Source organism: Geotrypetes seraphini, chromosome 5, assembly GCF_902459505.1.
Source record: "Geotrypetes seraphini chromosome 5, aGeoSer1.1, whole genome shotgun sequence".
NCBI classification, from domain to species: Eukaryota; Metazoa; Chordata; class Amphibia; order Gymnophiona; family Dermophiidae; genus Geotrypetes; species Geotrypetes seraphini.
The window spans coordinates 96410108-96430394 of record NC_047088.1 but is presented as its reverse complement, the minus strand read 5'-3'; the positions used below and the strand labels follow the sequence as shown (position 1 = coordinate 96430394).

Sequence of the window (20287 nt, the reverse complement as noted above, 5' to 3'; positions counted from 1 at the left end):
CTTTGGTTAAGGTCTGGCTATGCTCCAGTTTCAATAGGCTTGCAATGCAACTCACATGCCTTTAATCCCGTCAATGTCAAGTGCACAACCCCCCAGAGACCAGTCATAGTTTGCAGTTGTGGGACATTGACTCACTCCTATTCTCAAGTTGTTGCCACATAATAGCATCATGGCACGGCACTGTATGTCTGGTTGCATGGTCATATTCTGGATCAGGTGAAATTTTCTCTTAACCCAGCATGCTAGCCAAATCATAAGAATAAGAGTACAGAGCTGACCAATTAATATCACCACAATGGGGTGAAACATTCTATATATAATATCATTACCAGTACGTGATTTTCCATGGAAAATATCTCACTATGAATGTTTGGCTTCAATGCTTTAGTTACAACAAACACTATTAGTGATAATAAATGGGTATATAAGATACAATAATTCAATACTATAATAAACTATATGCAACATACTTATTATAAGAACACCTCTAACTGGCCTGGTAGGGTACCAGGATCCAAGTGAAATAAACCTAAAAAGAGAGAAGATAGGATAATGAAAGAAAAAGAGAGACCACTTTGGGTACGGAGTGTGGTAACATGTGACAATATAAATGCATTCAAAGTGGTATTTGTTTGAGAAAAGAGAAACAATACTCTTGCACTTAAATGTGTTCAATAGGACATTCAGAAGATACACCTTTTGATGTTCTTTACACAACTATTATGTCACTTAAGAGAAACCATAAACATGTACTGATTGTAATACCAAAATAACTTATGTCAGAAATGTGCACTGCACTGTTTATACCTGGTAGGTTATATAAAGAGAGAACCTTTTTTTTTTCTTTATCTATATATATAGAACCATGAAATCAAATACCAATGAGCACCATTTTATCAAGTATAAATCTTTCTAATTTTTTTTCTTCTAAGAAACCATCTTATAATATAACCTCTGAGTTATAATTGGACTGTGTGATCCATAGCTTAAATCATTGTGAGCATGGTTTTCATAAGAAGCTTTCTTGTATGTGAGAGAATCTTTTTTGAAAGGGACATGGCACCATTTGGACTAGAAAAGGGGTGGCAAAGCTGTGGAAATGACCAGTGTGTAATGTTTCCTGGGGTACCCCCATAAGCTAAAACAGACAACACAGAGACCACATAACAGAAACAGACAAACATAGAGCTACAGTAGGCTTTCTTCCATTGGTCAAGGATTCAGGGTTGAATTTAATCTGAAATCAAACACACTATTAATCAAAATAATCATAGTTATATTTGGCATCCATTGGATTCCCAATATAAGGTCACAGTGCTGGAAGTACTTCTTTGTGTGCACACATGACAAATTAAATTTTACAGATAAACAGAAAAGGCACAATCTAGGATAGCTTGTCTGGATGCTTAGCTTCTGAAAGAGAGAGAGAAAACTTAAGTCAATTGGCTCTATTGTTTTTCCGGTTTCCTTTAGGACTTCTTCCATTTCCAGGCTCTGTCACATAATCATAAGAGAATGCAAGCAAGGCCGCTTCAATCTACAAAAATACAAGAGAAGTTTAATTGAAGGTACAGTGGTTCACAGTGTTAGTTATTGAGGTAAAAGGAGAAAGAAACATTATCAAGGCCACTTGGAGCCCAACTTTCTTTTACTATCTAACAAAACTTTTCTACATTATAAAGGTAACTTAAATCAATATTTCTACTATTCTATTGTCCAGTCTACATCATATGTCTTCCACCTGGGTCCCATTCTAAAAGTCATTTAATTTCATGATTATATTCTTAATTTCATAACTCCATAGCTATTTCTTCATTATATTTCATTTTGGTTTACTTCATTTCTTAATCTTAATAATTAGCTACTTAGCTTCGAGGTTAGCTCTCAAAAGTTAATCAATGCCACCTCTCCCGACATGCATGTTTCAAACAACGTTTTTCTTCAGGGTCGAGGGGAACTGAAAAACATACAACACTCTTGAAAAACCAACTCTCTTTTCAGTTTTTACTTTTTTAAAACTTCATTCAAACATTGCAGACGCTAGTGACCTCTTGAATGTAAAAACATTATACTCTGTTTAACATTGTTCAAGCGCCTTATCTAAAAGTTGTTAAATTGGGGGTTTTATTTCAAAAAACAGCACCTAGTTCAAGCAAGACCTTTTCAAATACAGTTGTTCAAATATAAACTTATTCAGATGTAAATATTGAGATTTAGATTTGTCTCTTACCAATTGAGTATGTGCAGTCTTTCTTCAAACATGGCCGCAGTTTGTAATCCACTGAATATAAAGCAGCTGCCTGTAACGGGGAACCTGCAGCTGCTTTATATTCAGTGGATTACAAACCACGGCCATGCTTGATTGGTAAGAGACGAATCTATATCTCAATATTTACATCTGAATAAGTTTATATTTGAACAACTCTATTTGAAAAGGTCTTGCTTGAACTAGGTGCTGTTTTTTGAAATAAAACCCCCAATTTAACAACTTTTAATGTTAAGCAGAGTATAATGTTTTTACATTCAAGAGGTCATTTGTGTCTGCAATGTTTGAATGAAGTTTTAAAAAAGTAAAAACTGAAAAGAGAGTTGGTTTTTCAAGAGTGTTGTATGTTTTTCAGTTCCCCTAGACCCTGAAGAAAAACGTTGTTTGAAACATGTATGTCGGGAGAGGTGGCATTGATGAACTTTTGAGAGCTAACCTCGAAGCTAAGTAGCTAATTATTAAAATTAAGAAAAGAACTAAACCAAAATGAAATATAATGAAGAAATAGCTATGGAGTTATGAAATTAAGAATATAATCATGAAATTAAATGACTTTAGCACCAAAAGGGAATGGCACCAACTGTTGGGAAGAAGGAAGCTCGGGCTCTTCCAATGATGAGAAGCATGGTAAGTCAGTTCATGAGGGTAGCCTCGAATGTGCCTGCTTCTTTTTTTTTAATTTTATGCCGTTGGCAATTTAAAAAAAAATAAAAATTTATTATTATGATGATGAAAGTTATTCATGGTTTTCCCGTATTCGTAAGTCTGTTCTACCCCTATCCACTGTGAATTCGGAGGGAGGAGTATACTGCTTAAAAACTGTCTAAGTGGTGTACAGTGTCATAACTATTAAAATCAAAGGGGAAGACATTAAACCAAAATGCACATTACCCATCATAATGTTACAAAAACCTTTGAAGATCCTCTGCTCTCATTCAGGACTTAACTGGTCGCTGAATTATCTTTACTTTGTGCTCTTTGACGCTGCAGTTTTTTCTTTGGTTGATTAAGTAATGATTCTCTTCATTATTTTTGAACTCTTGTTCCCAACAGAGAGTAGATGTCTCTCCTACTGGACTCATGTGCCTCTTTTGGTGCTGCAATGTTTTCAGCCTTCTTTTTTTATATATTTTTATGTTGTCTACCTCACTGAGAAGCGATCTCCTCTTTATACTACTTGGATTTTTGTGTTTGATTAATGCACCGGCTGACCACCTCATCTCTATTTTAAGATTTATTCATGCTATCATTTTAACTTCGCTGAATGTTAAAGAATTTACTTGAAAAAAATTGAAATCAGATATCTGCTTCCTACAAAGAATCACATTTGGAGGAATCTGAAGCTAAAAAAAACTCACAGGAGGCTTCTTTGATCAATGTTATCTTTCTCCGGCAAAGGGTAAGAAAAATGGAGCAATTACTTTTATTCAGAAGAATTTTCCTTTCAAACTGACACAGATGGTAGATGGTCCAGAGTGTAAGGAGAAATAAGCGGTTCTCCTATCACACTTATAAATATGCATGCACCTAACTCGGATGAAAACCAAAAAAACTCTGTGGAGTGACGATGTTCCTAAATGGACTTTATTTGAAAGTGTCAAAGTTCCAAAGGTACACTGAAATCATCCACATAAAAGACTTAAAGGACCTAGTCCGCTAGGGATACAGGACCCAACATGGTCCGTGTTTCAACAAAAATTCTTCTTCAGGAATCCCTGGGGGTCCTTTAAAGGTGAATATGTGGGAAACAATTGTGTGGTGAGCCAGAAGTGAGACATTGCTTGCATCCTACCTGAAGGGATTATACTTTTTTTTCAGCCACTCATCATACTTATTCCAGACTTGATATTTTTTCTATCTTTAAAGACCTAATGCCCATGTTGCAAAATTCACGAAATAAGTTTCTGATCATGCTGCTGTCACCTGCTCTCTGGAATGGTCCACAGATTCAAGACATTCCAACCTTTGGAGACTGAACTCTTCACTCTTTCAGGACAAAAATTTTGTCTCTCACATTTTGAACTGTTCCAAAGAATACTTTGAATGTAATGAACCCTTTACTCCCTCAAATATTTCCATTTGGGAGTCGGCCTGGCTGAGAGGGAAAGTTATCAGCTATGCTTCTTTTAAGTGCAAACACCTGAATTCCTCTATTAATGACCTTGAGAAGGAAATCCATGATATGTAATCTACTCTATATTCAAACTTTGATTTGACCACTTATCATCGTCTTCAAAATTTAAAGCTACAGTATAATACTCTCTTATCCAATGTCTCTTCAGCAATCTCATTTAAACAAAATGCTGTCTTCTATTCAGAAACTAACAAGTCTGGGAAATTATTAGCTTCCTATCTGAAGGGATGATGTGTTAAGCAATGGATTGCAAGCATACAATCCCCTAATGGATCAATACTTACAATTATTCCCCTGATCCTCAAGGCTTTCAGAGACTTTTATCAATCTCTTTATTCATCTGACTGATGGGATTATACAAGATTTTTTGAAAGGTCTACATCTCCCACAAGTGGATTCCCGTTTCCTGGAAGATTTATACAGGGCTGGTTTTAGGTATGCTGGGGCCCAGGGAAGAAATTAAGGGGGCCCCTCTTCTACCTGCCTGTCTCCCAATTTCCCCACCCACCTTTAAATGACTTCTTCACATACAAAAAACACAGACAGACCTTCACCAAATATAGAACAATGGATCACAAATTAGAAATAGAAATATGAATACCAAAGCTGAACTGGAAATTCCAAAAAGTTAAAATCAGCAAGTACTGTACTTCATTTTGAACACAATCAGTGGCATTACCATGAGAGGGGGCTGGACCTCCCACTATGAGCTTAGGCCCCCTCAAAATGAACATCTCTTTTGCTGTAGCTGGTGGGGGTTCCTCATGCCTCACCAACTAATGGCCACCTTCCCTCCCCCCTCCCCCCTCAGGTCCAGTGACCAGAACTTTCCAAGTTCTGCAGCTGGCAGCAATATTGCAGAGCTATTGCTTCTACCTTACCTCCTCCCTGCCCCTCCCCCCCCCCTCAGCTTTCATGCATACATGAAAACAGTGGCAGCTTGAGAATACTGCCATTAGCTGCAAAGCATGGAGATTTCTGGTTGCTGGACTGCAGGAAGATGTCTTCAGTTGACAGGGCTTGGGAATCCCCACTAGCTCAAGTATTTATATATGGCACTCAGGCCCATCCACTAATTTGGGGCTCCAGTCCCTCCCCCAAATCAGCTGTATGACTATGCCACTGAACACAATACAAAAATAATTGTGATGCACATATCCCAAAGCTAACATATTCCAGTTAATAAATTCAAAATAAAACAATTTGTTCTACCTTGTCTGGATATTTTGTTTTTCCATCATCTTGGTCCCAGTTTCTCATTCTGCTTTTTGTCTATCTTCTACTAATTCTCTTTCCAGTGACTGTTGTCCATTTTTTTCTCCTCTTCTCTCTTGTTCCATTCCCTCCTTATGCCTGTCTCCAACATATTGATTTTTTCCTGACAGCATTCCTTTTTCTTTTCTGCCTCTGTCCACTCATATCTTGCCCTCTTTCTCATCCTTCCTCTTTTTAAATTTTGAGCTACCTCTCAATTCTCTGAGCTACCTCTCAATTCTCTATCTCCTCTCAGTCCCTAGCTCTCCCATTTCCTATCTCACTCCTTTCCCAGCCTCCTATTTTCTTCTATCTACTCCCCATTACCACATTTCTACCACTGTTCTTTCAGTCATCTTGTCACCTCCCTTTTGGCCTCATCCAAATGGCTCACCACTTTCAGAATACCCCTCCCTCTCTCCACCAGCCAGGCTATATTTCCCTGTCCCTTTCTCTCCATCCCCTAGCATCTTCTTATCCCAGTTCTCTTCCCTCTTGCCCTCTCATGGGTCCATCTCTCCTCCTCTTCACCCCCATGGCCCGTGGTCCAACATTTTGCTCCTTCTGTCCCCATTGTCCAACATTTGGAGAGAAGGGGGAAGATATGCTGGCCCACGGGGGCCCCCCAGAGTCTTGGAGCCCAGGGCTGCTGCCTGTTTGCCTGCCCCTAATATCGGCCCTGGATTTATCTCAGCCTATCCATCTTCAAGAACTTCTACTGGCTATCAAAGCTTTGCTCACTGCTAAATCTCCTTGTGCAGATGGATTATCTGCAGATTTTTATAAGACTTTCTCAACTCTTTTGGCATCCAAACTACAAATCAGGATTTAATCTCACACCCAAATTCTTTAGGGAGATTTTTAGAGACAAATATAGTGGTTATGCCTAAACCGGGAAGAAACTCACAATTAGTTCAAAATGATCATCCCATTTCCCTGTTGAATTTAAATTACAAAATCTATATTACGATTTTGTGTTCTAAACTGGAGAAGGTTATACAACCTCTGATTCACAAGAATCAAGTTGTTTTTCTAAAGCATAGATTTAAATCCTTATATTCTTATCTTCAAGAGAGTAAACAGGCAGATAGACAAGGGTGACCTGGTCGACATTGTATATCTGGATTTTCAGAAAGCGTTTGACAAGGTTCCGCATGAACAACTACTTCGAAAAATTGCGAGCCATGGAATTGAGGGTGAAATACTCACGTGGATTAAAAATTGGCTGGTGGATAGGAAACAGAGAGTGGGGATAAATGGACAATACTCGTGGAGTGCTGTAGGGTTCGGTGCTTGGACCCGTGCTCTTCAACATATTTATAAACGACCTGGAAATTGGTATGACGAGTGAAGTGATTAAATTTGTAGACGATACGAATTTATTCAGAGTAGTGAAGACACAGTAGCGAAGACCTGCAACGTGACATAAACACGCTTAAGAAATGGGCTGTGACATGGCAAATGAGGTTTAACATGGTTAATTGTAAGGTGATGCATGTCGGTAACAAAAATCTTATACACAAATACAGGATGTCCAGTGCAGTACTTGGAGAAACCCCCCAAGAAAGAGGCTTGGAAGTACTGGTCGACAAGTCAATGAAGCTGTCTGCCCAATGTGTGGCGGCGGCGAAAAGGATGAACAGAATACTGGGAATGATTAAAAAGGGGATCACAAATAGATCGGAGAAGATTATCATGCCGCTGTACCAGGCCATGGTACACCCTCACCTGGAATACTGTGTCCATCACTGGTCGCCTTACATGAAGAAGGACACAGTACTACTCGAAAGGATCTAGAGAAGAGTGACAAAAATGGTTAAGGGACTGGAGGAGTTGCTGTACAGTGAGAGGCTAGAGAAACTGGGCCTCTTCTCCCTTGAAAAGAGAAGACTGAGAGGGGACATGATTGAAACATTCAAGATAATGAAGGGAATATTCTTAGTAGATAAGGACAGGTTGTTCACCCTCTCCAAGAATGAGAGAACGAGAGGGCACTCTAAAGTTAAAAGGGGATAGATTCCGTACAAATATAAGGAAGTTCTTCTTCACCCAGAGAGTGGTAAAAACTGAAACGTTCTTCCGGAGGCTGTTATAGGGGAAAACACCTTCCAGGGATTCAAGACAAAGTTAGACAAGTTCCTGCTGAACCAGAACGTAGTCTCAGTTAGGGCACTGGTCTTTGACCTAAGGGCCGCCGCATAAGCGGACTGCTGGACCACTGGTCTGACCCAGCAGCGGCAATTCTTATGTTCTTATCTTATGTTTTTAACACTTGTCTTTTCTGTTATATTATCCACTCCGCTTGGTCCATGGATTCCTCCATTGTAGCTGTCTCCCTAGGCGCTGAGAAGGCCTTTGACTGAATGCAGTGGAAATATTTATTTTCTGTGTTAACTCATTTTGGTTTCCCTAAGGAATTTATACATATGTTACAAATCTTATATTCCTTCCCAACAGCAAAACTTATGGCTAATGGTGACCTTTCAGAATCATTTACTCTACATCGTGTGTACCAGACAGGGATGTCCCATTTCATCTTTACTCTTTAATTTAGCCTTGGAACCCCTACTGGTTGCAATTAGATATAATGCTGATATTAAAGGAATTCATTTTGGTGACAGTGAATTTAAATTGTCAGCTTACATAGATGATATCTTATTATACTTAAAGGAGCAGGAATATTCATTGCCTCCCTTAATCATTTTTCCAGTTTTTCTAGTTACAAGATTAATTGGGATAAGACAGAACACATACCTTTAAATGATCATTGTGTTCCTTTCTATACGTATGAGTGGCTTATCTTTAAAGTGGGTTTCATCATCTTAGTATTTGGGTGTTTATTTTAACAGAGTTCTTTCTAGCACCTCAAAAATTAAAATGTCCAAAGTTTTAACTCAGACTAAAGATGCTATGCAGCCTTGGTCACCCCTCAAGCTATCTTGATGAGGTAGACTTGATTTGCTGAAAATGATGATAATCCATAAAATTACATATCTATTAAGTATGTTTCCTATTTTATTTCTTCCTCAATTTTATAAATCAGCAGAAAAAATATTATCCAACTTTCTATGGAATAATAAGTCACCTAGGATTTCCATGACCAAGTTGGAAACTCCAAAATGTTGATCCGAAATGTCATGGAGGTGTTCATTTCCCTGACTTGTTGTTATATCATAAAGCTTTCATATTAAGACAGGGCATTGACAGGGCATATTAAAACAGGGCATATTAAGACAGGGCACCTCGCCCTCTAATCCCAGATGACTCATCGCTGAACAGTTTCAAATGCATCCACTCCCATTGTCCCATGGTTTTAAAGAAAGGTTTGGACAATTTCCTGGAGGAAAAGCCCCATAGTCTGTTATTGAGAGAGACATGGGGGAAGCCCTGGATCGGTAGCATGGAATGTTGCTTCTCCTTGGGTTTTGGCCAGGTACTAGGGACCTGGATTGGCCACTGTGAGAATGGGCTACTGGGCTTGATGGACCATTGGTCTGACCCAGTAAGGCTATTCTTATATTCTTATGTAAACTCCTAGGTATGACCCTTTTTCACTAACTCTTAAATTTAATAAGTGATCAGTCCTGAAAGTCTTTCTCTCTAAACCGATGTAATAGTTTGCTAATGGTTTACTCACTTCTCATGTATGTTTGCTATTGTTATTTGATTGCTTTATAAAATGATTTAAATAAACGAAGACTGAAAAATAATGAAATCTAGTCTTTGTGAGTTTCCAAGTGTCTGATCATTTTAACAAAAAAACACAGACATATAAGATGAGACAGGCAGAAAGACACAGACACAGTTACAGAGATGGAGGACGATGTGCATTTGTTTTTCATATTTGTAATTTTAACCTACGTTCAATGCTGCTCTCCAGTGGCGTATCTAGGATATGTGACACCCGGGGCCCATCATTTTTTGACCCTCCCCCCCATCTATATGAAAAATATGATTTTTAGTAACAATACACATATCACACAACAAAAGTGTACCTAGGAAAAGGCAGCATCTTAAACACTGTAAAACTAAACATGCCAGATCCTGCAGTCAATTGATCCTGCAGTCAATGCCAACTGAAAACTATGTCCTTTTCATGCACACAGAACAGAGCAATTAGCATCTCATAATTGGCTTAAATTATAATTAATTGGGTAGTAGACACCTAACTCGGTAGGTGCTTAGTCCAGGGTGCCTAGCTGAAAGTAGGCATGGTTGTGGGTGGATTGTGGGCACGTTCCTAAGATATAAAGGCTCAGAGTATCTGAAACTACAAAGTTACCAAGAACTTATGAGACCTACAACTTTCAGGGGAGGCTCTACTGATGGTATCGAAAAGAAACTGGTCTGTCACGATATGGTCCTATGGAGCTTTTATTTAGTCACATTAACTAGTTTGCACAAGGATCTGGCATCCAAACCCAAATTTGGATGTCCAAATATTGGTGACTTTTATAGAATCTGGAGGCATCTGACTAAATATTCAGAATGTATAATGCACAGAAATGCATCTCAACATATCCATTTCACCCATTCACACTTACTGTTAACCACCAAAATCTTAGGCCTGTGATAGTAACATTTGAAGATCTTTAGAACCTACAGAAATACTATAACGATGACATTTGTTGACAGAAAATAAATATATGTTAAATAAAATTTGTATTTTTCTTTTTGATGGATGATCTCAGGAAAATGTAAAAGTTCAGCAAGAGAAAAAGGGAAGAGGTGAGAGAGAACATAGATATTTCTCAACAACTACAGGCCCTAATTTGTCATCATATAAGATAATTGAATTCTTTATAATGTAATTTCTGGCATTGTGCTTTCTAACCAGTGTAATAAAATACCTGCAGAAATGCTTTTTGGGCAAAGTATTTAAGGTAATTCCTCCCTAGGGGTTCAGAGATCCATAACATGAAGGAGACATGTATTGACAGAGTTTATCACTGAATAATTAGGGGGTAATATTCAGCCCATGGCAGTCACCAATTTTTCTTTAATGCTGACCACCACAGGCTATTCAGTTCCAGGCCATAACCAGATGCTGGCATTTAATATTGGGGTATTTGGCAGCTACTGGCCCTTTCAGCCAGGTATTCAGATAACTACCCAGCTAAAATTAGGACTGTCTTTTAGTTGTCCTAACTTTTTCTGTATGGACTGAATATTGTCACTAACTGGGTAGCTCCCAGCTCTGCTAACTCCACCCCTGGATAGCCTTCGCATTGTCTGAGTAGTGCTAAGACAGTCTGGATTTTCAGTGATATTATTTCCAGTGGTATTATCTAGTTAAGCACAATGGAGTAGACAGGTAAGACCCAGTTAGCAGGCTTTATCCAGGTAGGAGCTGCTTCTAGCTGGATAAGTCCTGCTGAATATCAGCCCCTTAGTTGTTTTTCCTAAAAGGAAACAACAAGAGCATAAGAATTGCCATACTGGGACACAGACCAAAGGTCCATCAAGCCCAGTAACCTGTTTTCAACAGTGGCCAATCCAGGTCAAAAGTACCTGACAAGATCCAAAAAGAGCAAAATGGAGTTTATGCTGTATATCCCAGAAATAAGCAGTGGATTTTCCCATCCATCTTAATAATGGTTTACGGAGTTTTCTTTAAGGAACTTGCCCACATCTTTTTAAAACTCTGTTAAGCTAACTGCTTTTATCACATTCTCTGGCAACAAATTCCAGAGCTTAATTATACACTGAGGTCCCAATTCTATATATGATGCCTAAAAAATTGGCACCCAGTAGTGCGGCACTACAAGCAATTCTATAAAAGTTAGGTGCACTGTATAGAATCACGCTTAGCATTGCCTAAGCAGCATTAGGTACTTAGCATTTGGGCAAAATTTTAGTCGAAAATGTGGTATAAAAATAGATGTTCTGATGGTCTGGAAGTACAATAGCCTGGATGTCCAGATACACAATTTTTGGAAAAAAAAAATTCTAGATGTATTTTTCTTTTTTTTTTTTTTTTAAATTCTTTATTCATTTTTAAAACTTTCAATAAGTGCAGTACAATATAAAATCATTTTACACTTTAACATCACTTAATATTTTACCAAAGTCTAATTCACATCAAAATACCCCTCTCCCCCCACATATCCAACAATTATCTTCAAGCATAAGAAAACAAATAATACCCCACCCTCCCTCCCCCCAACTTGGACGTGTATGTTCAAAGGGAAAAAGTAATAATCATTATTTACAATATTTAGTTAATGGCTCCCAAACTTCCCAAAATTTCTTAAAATGCCCCAGCTGTATGGCTATTACCCGCTCCATTTTAAAGATGTGGCATAAAGAATTCCACCAAAAATTATAATTCAGCCAGTCCCAATTTTTCCAGGTTTTCATAATATGTGGTATGGCAACCCCTGTCATAATGAGTAAAAGTTTATTATTACTAGAAGATATTTGGCTCCTAGCTCTCATTGATGTACCAAATAAGACAGTGTCATATTATAATGCCACCGGATTTTCCAGTAAATTATTTATTTGTCCCCAAATGGATTTCCAAAAGCTAAGTATCAATGGACAATAGAATAGTAAATTATCTAATGTCCTAGCTTCAAGATGAAAGTGCCAACATCTATTAGACTTAGAGCTCTCTAATTTCTGTAAATGAACTGGGGTCCAAAATGTTCTATGTAACAGAAAAAACCAAGTTTGTCTCATAGATGCCAATGCTGTACATCTCATCCTTCAAGTCCAAATTCGTGGCCACTGAGATGCAATAATTTGATGCCTTCCTTATTTCCTCACTGTTGTTTTCCTATAGTCCCACCATTCTAAATTGTCAGCTTCTGATATATTATTTTCAGAACATATATTTCAACATGGTGACGATTAAAATTTATATAGACATAGGTTACTTCTGCTGTTCTAGGAACTCCAACAGTTTTTCCGGAACTTCAAACTGAGTCATTTTATTATCAAGTGTGACCCGCATTATAGCTGGGTATAAGAGGCCATACTTAGCCCCTAATTCTCTTAGCCTAGGTCTAGTTTGTAAAAATTGCTTGCGCTTAATGACTGTAGCTTTAGCAAAATCAGGGACAATAAATAGTTTGGCATCTTTATATTTTATTTCCCTATTCACTTTAGCCATGTTCAAGATTTCAATTGCTTGCTGAAAGCGCAGCATTCTGAAGATCAACGGACGCGGGTTCCCCTTTCCATTTGACTTTGCCGGAATTCTATGTGTCCGCTCGATTTCCAATGGAAATCTAGGGCTTAAGGGGACCAATTTTGGAATTAAACCTTCTATAAAGGCAACTGCGTCTTTCCCCTCCAACCCCTCCGGTAGACCCAGAACTCTTAAATTATTCTGTCTAGACCTGTTCTCAAAATCCTCAATCTGTCTCACCAAACCTTGTACTATATTATGATCTTTCTGACACTGTTTCAATGTCACCTCCGCTTTCTCCACTCTCATCTCAAGCTGTGCTGCTCGTGTATTAGCCACCTCCATTTGTTTGGCCAAATTCGCCATCTTCTCCCTCACTTCCAGCATGATATCTCTGAGCTCTGCTATTATGGCTGTGCTGTCAGAAACTTTCTCCCTCGGAAGCAGAACTCTAGAGGGAGTCGGCATTGCCACCTACAAATGCTGTATCCAACTTGGTTTGACGAGTCAAAGGCATCACTTCACTTGTTTCACTTTCCTTTCCAATATTTTCACTGTTTTCGCCACAAAAAGGAAATCGCGACTCAATTACACCGCTAAGGACACCCAAAATTGAGGAGCGAAGCAATTATGCATCCACCATGGTGAGCTGCCAAGCCAGGTCCCTTTAGAAGTATTTTTCAAAAATGGGCATTTTCACAATGCTGACTTTGGGCGTCTATCTAGCACCATATGCCCAAATCGGACTTAGATGTATGCTTTGATTATGCCCCTCCATGTGTTTGTTCCATGCATACAGTCTTTCTGGCCGATATTCAGCACTATTTAACTGGCCAGAAATGGCACCAACCAGTTAAATCGTACTTAACCTGTTAAATGTGAAAGTTCAACATTAAATAACCAGTTATCTCCCCTGAATATTTTCAATTAGCAACTAAAAGTTAATCGACAATATCATGCGATAAGCAGCTAAGTTTAGCGGGCAAATCAGACCATGTACATAGCTGGTTAAATTTATAGTGGCCAAAAAGCCTCCCAAATATGAAATGCCAGTCACCGGAAATGGCCTGGCATTGAATATGTGGTCATTGCCGACCATGGAAGTTAGCCGGGCTGCCTCCCGCAATCTGAATATCAGCCAGTTTGTCTCCACCATCTCAAGCAGGAAGCCATTTCATGCATCCATCACTCTTTCCATTAGTAACTATTTTCATAGATTACGGTACTTCTGAGTCTATCCCCTTTCACACATACTATCCCTTCTCATTCCAGAGCTTCCTTTCAATTGAAAGAGATTTACCTCTTGTTCATTTTTTACCACAGAGGTATTTAAATATCTTTATCATATCTCCCACCTTTCTTCCAAATTATACATATTGAGATCTTTAAATCTGTCCCCACATACTTTATGATGAAGAGCACTGACCATTTTAGTAGCCACCTCATCTGCTTCCTTTTTTTTTTTCAAAGTGACTCAATGCTCCTTATAACTTTACTTTAAAACTTCATGCCCATAGCGTTAAAAATAATAAAGTGAAACAACTTAGCTTTAAAGCCACTAGACTGCTGGCTTTCACTTTGTTTTAATTGCTTGTCTGCATCGGGAAGGGACTGGCCAACATGTTTCGCTGTTAAGCCTTTTCAAGATCAGCCCCCTCTTGTTTGCCACCATGCACCAACCCGACTTGTTCTTTAGTTCAACCTAAGGCCAGTTGTACCGTGGCCATAAAAAACTCCAATATTTTTAATTTATTTCATTAATCCCCATGCATTAATGCCCATGCATGAGTTATCATTAATACACAACCATTTTAAAAAAATCTCACGGGAGCACTTACTGCCAGCTATTTTGGAGGCAGTAAGAGCTCCTGCATTATCTATGTGTTAACCAGTTAGCACATAGTAATGTAGATGTGCTAACTACAGTAGTTAGCTCAGGAATGCCCACTCTTCACCCCTGACATGCCCCCTAAAAAAGTATTTACCATGCAGATAGAACATGCAAATACAAAACCTAACACAGGGCCCTTTTAGCGAATCCCAAGTCAGGCCATTTGTGCTGCATTCGGTGTACATTAGCACCTAATTCAGCTTTGAAAAAAGGGTCTTTTAGTTTTTCTATAAAGGTTTATCTTAAGGGGGTTTTTCCCCTTTCTTTCTCTTCTTTGTATTTCTGTTCTAATGTCATTTATGCTTTTTTTGTGTGATAACTATTGTAATTAAAATTATTAATTAAAAAAATATAGGCTGCAAACCTCAAACAGGCCAAAGCTTACATAGACCAGGGCTGCTCAATGTTGGTCGGCAAGAGTCGCAACCCAGTCAGGTTTTCAGAATTTCCACAATGAATATGCATGAGATATATTTGCATACAATAGAGGCAGTGCATGTAAATAGATCTCATGCATACCCTGAAAACCCGACTGGATTGTGGCCCTCGAGGACCTACATTGAAACCCCCTGCCATTGGCCTTTCGCAGTACACCTAAAACATACTCCTTTAGTTCAAAATCAGAAGACAACTCTACACCCAAGGATTTAACCTATATTTAATGGGAGCAGGTGTTATAGGGGACAATGAAAACGCCACACTTCCTTCCACAGAGCCACCTCCTCTTCTTCATAATCTTGTGCTGCTGACTTTATTTCTAATGAAGAAGCTCATACAACAGGAATTAGAGGAGAAACAGGACAAAAATTGCTTAGGGGACAAGAAGCACTGCATTTTTACAGCTTCATTGCCCCTGCTTCTCTCATGCTGCTATCTAACTGCAACAAGACTGGGAGATGCTATAAGTGATCTAGGAATGCGTAGAGAGAAATCGATGCTAATAATGGGTCATCCAGAGCAGCGTTTCCCAGTCATTTTGGAAACTACTACTACTATCCATTCAGTCATATCTGACCCTTGGATACCCTGTAGACCAGTCCTCGCCATGCTTCCCTGTTTTCCACGGCTTCTTTCAATTGCTTGATGTTCACTCCTGTGTCATTCGTGATGGTATCCAGCCAACGGGTCTTTGGTCTCCCCTGCTTCCTTTTATCATTCCGAATAGCACCACCTTTTTTAGTGGATTCCCCCCTCATCACATGTCCAAAATAGGTCAGTTTCTGTCTGGTAATCTTGCCTTCCAGGGACAACTCTGGGCTTATATGAAAGAACATCTGTGTTGGTGATCCTAGCAGTCCATGGGATTCAAAGTGCCAGGAGGGTGGCAACACATGACAACTATGGCGGTCGTGTGGCTAAGTGCTATGGGTTCGGGAAAGACCTGGTGACCTACCCCATAAAACCTTCAGCATATAACTCAATGGTCAGAATCAATATGCTTTTTGCAAACAAGGACTGTCAAATTGGCTGAGAAACTCTTTGTGGACCAGGACCCCCCCCCCCAACTGACTGTCCCCTCCCTACTTAGCTTAAAAAATATCTGAGTTGGCAGGGATTTCAAGCCCCTCCAGCTGAAGACCTCTCCCCATTGGTACCAAAAACGCTGCTCTTCACCTCAGTAGTCTGTATGCAGCTATTCCCTGAACTAACTAAACAGGTACACGGTTTTTGCGCATGTGCTGAAAACTGAGCATGTGCAGGTGCCAGTGTCAGCGGCTGGGGACACTGCCACACACTCCCAAGCTGGACAGCAGAGTTTTTAGTGCCATTGAGGGAAGGTCTTCAGCTGGCAGGGCTTGGGATCCCCGCCAGAAACTGCTAAAATTAGCTTGTTCTTGCATGGACCAGCAAAAAGATTTTGCAGACTTGCAATTGGAAAACGCTGACCCAGAGCAACAAGGGTGGCTTATTCTTGCAGGCTCGGCTAGTTGTCTTTTGCAATTCAGGCTCTCCTATCTCATATGACAACAGCGCACTGACAGTAGGTTTCCAAGAACCACAAGCAGAATGCCTGTTTAAGAACCACTGCTCCAGAGCTCTAATTGATTTTCCTCAAAGCCCATTTCAGTTTAACTAAGATTCAGCATGTTTCTGACTCCTTGGACTTGCTGACTGGGCTCTCTGTACCCTTTTCCAGAAAAGATCTTTCAGCATATTGGGAAACTGCTGCCTGAGGCCACAGCACCAATATCTACATTAAATATTCAGGAGGTTCCAGCACATTCTGCGGCCTCATGGGGGAAGAGAAATGGCTCCAGCTCAGAGAGAGTTTTCCGTTTGTCCAAGGGACAGAAAATCAAATACCAGGACAGGATGTATTTTGAAGATAAACAGGTGATGTCCTAACTAGCTTTGTGTCTTAGTGTAATATATTTCCAATGTTTGCGCACACATGAATACCAGTGGCAATGGATCACAAAACTCAAAATGTGCTATTTTCCCGATAACTGTGCAGTCATATTACAGTTCAAGACCTCAGAAAGCACAAAATCTGTTTCTTAACATGCACCCACTCCTGTTCATCCTCAACCACCAAGATTTGACATAGATGGCGCTATGATATGGCAGGTTGCAACAGTTCACTTACTGATCATTAATGATGTCTCTGCACGAAGTGGCCACAACATATCCGGCAGCAGAGGCCAGGATGGCCTGGACAGAGGAAACAAGCCTAGTGAAGAAAGAAAAAGAAGTGGAGTGATATATAGCCCACTGGAGCCCCAGGAACCCATAGACAGAGGGGACAATAACAAGGTACTTAGCTTGGTTTTCAAGGCTAAAGTACATTTTTTAACAGGAAGTGACCAGGAAGTGATTTATTTTATTTATTTATTTTAAAAATTTCTATACTGTTTAAAACTGAACGGTTTACATAGTTTACATACATAATTTTGTAAAAACATAATAAAACAGACACACAATCATCAGAAATCATATCTACAAACTCATACCATAGATTATATAAAGAGAATCATGAATAATTCATCAACTATGCAGAGAGGAAAATTATTGGCTAAAAATGGCATCTACAAATAATTGCGTCTTGAGTAATTTTCTAAACATGCCCTTTTCACTACAGTTTCGTATTTGGCCTACAAGGGAGTTCCATATTTTAACTTCTGCACAGCATAAAGTCATTTTGCCAGTCTCAACAGAAGGGAGCTGAAACTGGCGCGATGCTGCTTGTGCCAGTGAACATTTCAAGAGGTATATGGGGGGAAGGGGAGGGCCAAGAGGAAGACAGGAACCAGCACCCCCACAAAGATGGTGCCCAGGGTGGTCTGCCCCTCCCTTTACTATGCCACTGCCTACCAACAAATTAATTTTTTAAAAAAATTTTTACATTTTTTTAACTGCGCTTTCAATTATCATCGCTGATTAAATTAATTCATAAGATTAAGGGCTCCTTTTACTAAAGTGTGCTAGTGGTTTTAGTGAGCGCTTAGCGTGCGCTACAATACCACGCACGCTAAATGCTAACGCCTCCATAGAGCTTGCGTTAGTATTTTTCATTTAGCATGTGGTTTGCGCGCGCTAATCTTAGTAAAAGGAGCCCTAAGTTAGGCCTCTAGATTGGCTAGGCACACCAATGTAGGCGCTTAAGGAGTTTTTTTTGTATAGAATCAGGGCCTTTGTGTAGAATTACACACACAACAATATAGAATTAGGAGACAAAGGAAAGCCATAGGAACAAGGTTAAAATACTGCTGCATCATTGCAAACAATCCATTTTTCACTCCCTCAAAGGAGAAGTCAAGGGGAGAGTGAAAAGGAGAAAACAAGATAGAGATACGTTAGATAGATTGTGAACCTGCTGGGACAGATAGGGAAAATGCTTGAGTACCTGATTGTAAAACCGCTTAGATAGCCTTGATAGGCGGTATATAAAAACCTTATAAACTTGAAACTTGATAAAGCAACATGAACAAGTGACACTGCAGATTACATCATAACTGGTGCAGGTTATAACTCCCCTGAAACCAATCAGGCCAATGCCAGAAGACTGGCTACACTAATGACTGCCTAAGGTTGCCACCTGACTCCATGCCATAAGGAACAGGCATGCTTTTACTCTATTGCATGCAGTACAGATATGCAAAAATTCAAGAAGATACTTAAAACAATATTATTTATGGAAGCATTCACTAACTGAATAATTATGCTGTAAGAGAATATTATTAATGCACTGTCTGTATGTGTTTGTCATGTCATATCTATGATTGTATTTTGCAAACCGCTTAGGTTTAAGCGGGTGAGAATTTTTTTAAAATAACATTATGACATTATAGGAGTAACTAATGGGGCTTCTACCTTTAAAATAGCTGCATTTGTGGACAATATATTAGTCCACTTAACAAATCCTTGTTTATCTTTGCAAACATTATTGGAAAGTTCACAGAATTTGGAGATTTTTCTGGATTTAAATTAAATATGGATAAATCTGAGGCTATTGCTACTAATGAAACCTTAAGAAGAGAATAGGGTCCAGGTTTTCCATAAAGGGGACGGAGAGTCAATTTAAATATCTTGGTATCTATTTACCGGTAGATTCTAGAATGTTAATTAAAGCTAATATCCCTATTTTGCTCAATCACTCTAAACAAAAATTACAAAAATGGCAGAATTTGCCTTTATCTTTGGGGTGTAGGATAGCTTTATTTAAAATGATTCTTTTTCCCAAATGGCTATATGTTTTTCAGATGCTTCCTTTGGAATTAACTTCCGCCAATCTCCATTATTTATGAACAATTCTTACAAAATTTTGTTGGGTGGGTAAAAAACAAAATTATCTTTTGGGATCAGGGATGAGAGGTGGACTAGGACTTCCAGATCTTCGTATCTATAGTTGGGCTTGTTTATTAAGACATAAAAGGGATTGGGTTCTTGAGGATGATTTGTTTTCATCCTTTTCATTTATTGTATTTAATTCAAGTGCCTAGGTCAAGATTACCAGATTATCTCAGGTGTAATTCTATTTTGATTCCTTTGAGGTCAGTTTGGGGTAGAATGTTAAAATTATGGGAGTATCATCCGAGTGTAACGGATTTTTTACCTATTCAAGGAAATAGAGATTTTACCCCGAGAATGACTTATGGGATTTTCGATCTTGGGAAATAAGGAGGTTCGTTATATTGCACAGATTTTGGATGAGACGGGGAAGATGAGGAGATTTCCAGACCTTTTCTTAACGGTAGGAAATGGACCAGGGTCATTATATGGATACATGCAGTTGGAACATTATATTAGTCAAATACGAAGATTAGGGGCTCATTTTACTAAGGTGCGCTAGTGTTTTTAGCGTGTGCTGAAGATTAACGTGTGCTAACCCCCATGCTACGTGGAAAATATTAATATCGGCTCTATGGAGGCGTTAGCATGTAGTGCGTGGGGCAATGTAGCGTGCACTTAAAACCGCAAGTGCAGCTTAGTAAAAAGAGCCCTAGGTCTTTCTTTTGAAGTTCGTGAAAGGCAGTAGCATACCAAGGGGGGGGGCGGGGGGGGCAGATCCGCCCCGGGTGCGAGCCCTGAGGGGGGTGCTCTGGCGTCCGTTCCCCCCCCAACGTCTGGTTCTTCCTCTCTGGCCTCCCCGCACCATTAAGAGTACTGAAG

At 39.3% G+C, this 20287-nt stretch overlaps 1 protein-coding gene across 1 annotated transcript in view; it reads right to left on the bottom strand.

The window, feature by feature from the left end:
- Positions 1–20287, bottom strand: part of TLCD3B (TLC domain containing 3B) — a 126104-nt gene that overhangs the window by 81163 nt on the left and 24654 nt on the right. The window contains exon 2 of the mRNA XM_033946558.1: positions 17265–17348. Coding sequence (XP_033802449.1) covers positions 17265–17348 — 84 coding nt within the window. The remainder of the gene's footprint in view (positions 1–17264; positions 17349–20287) is intronic.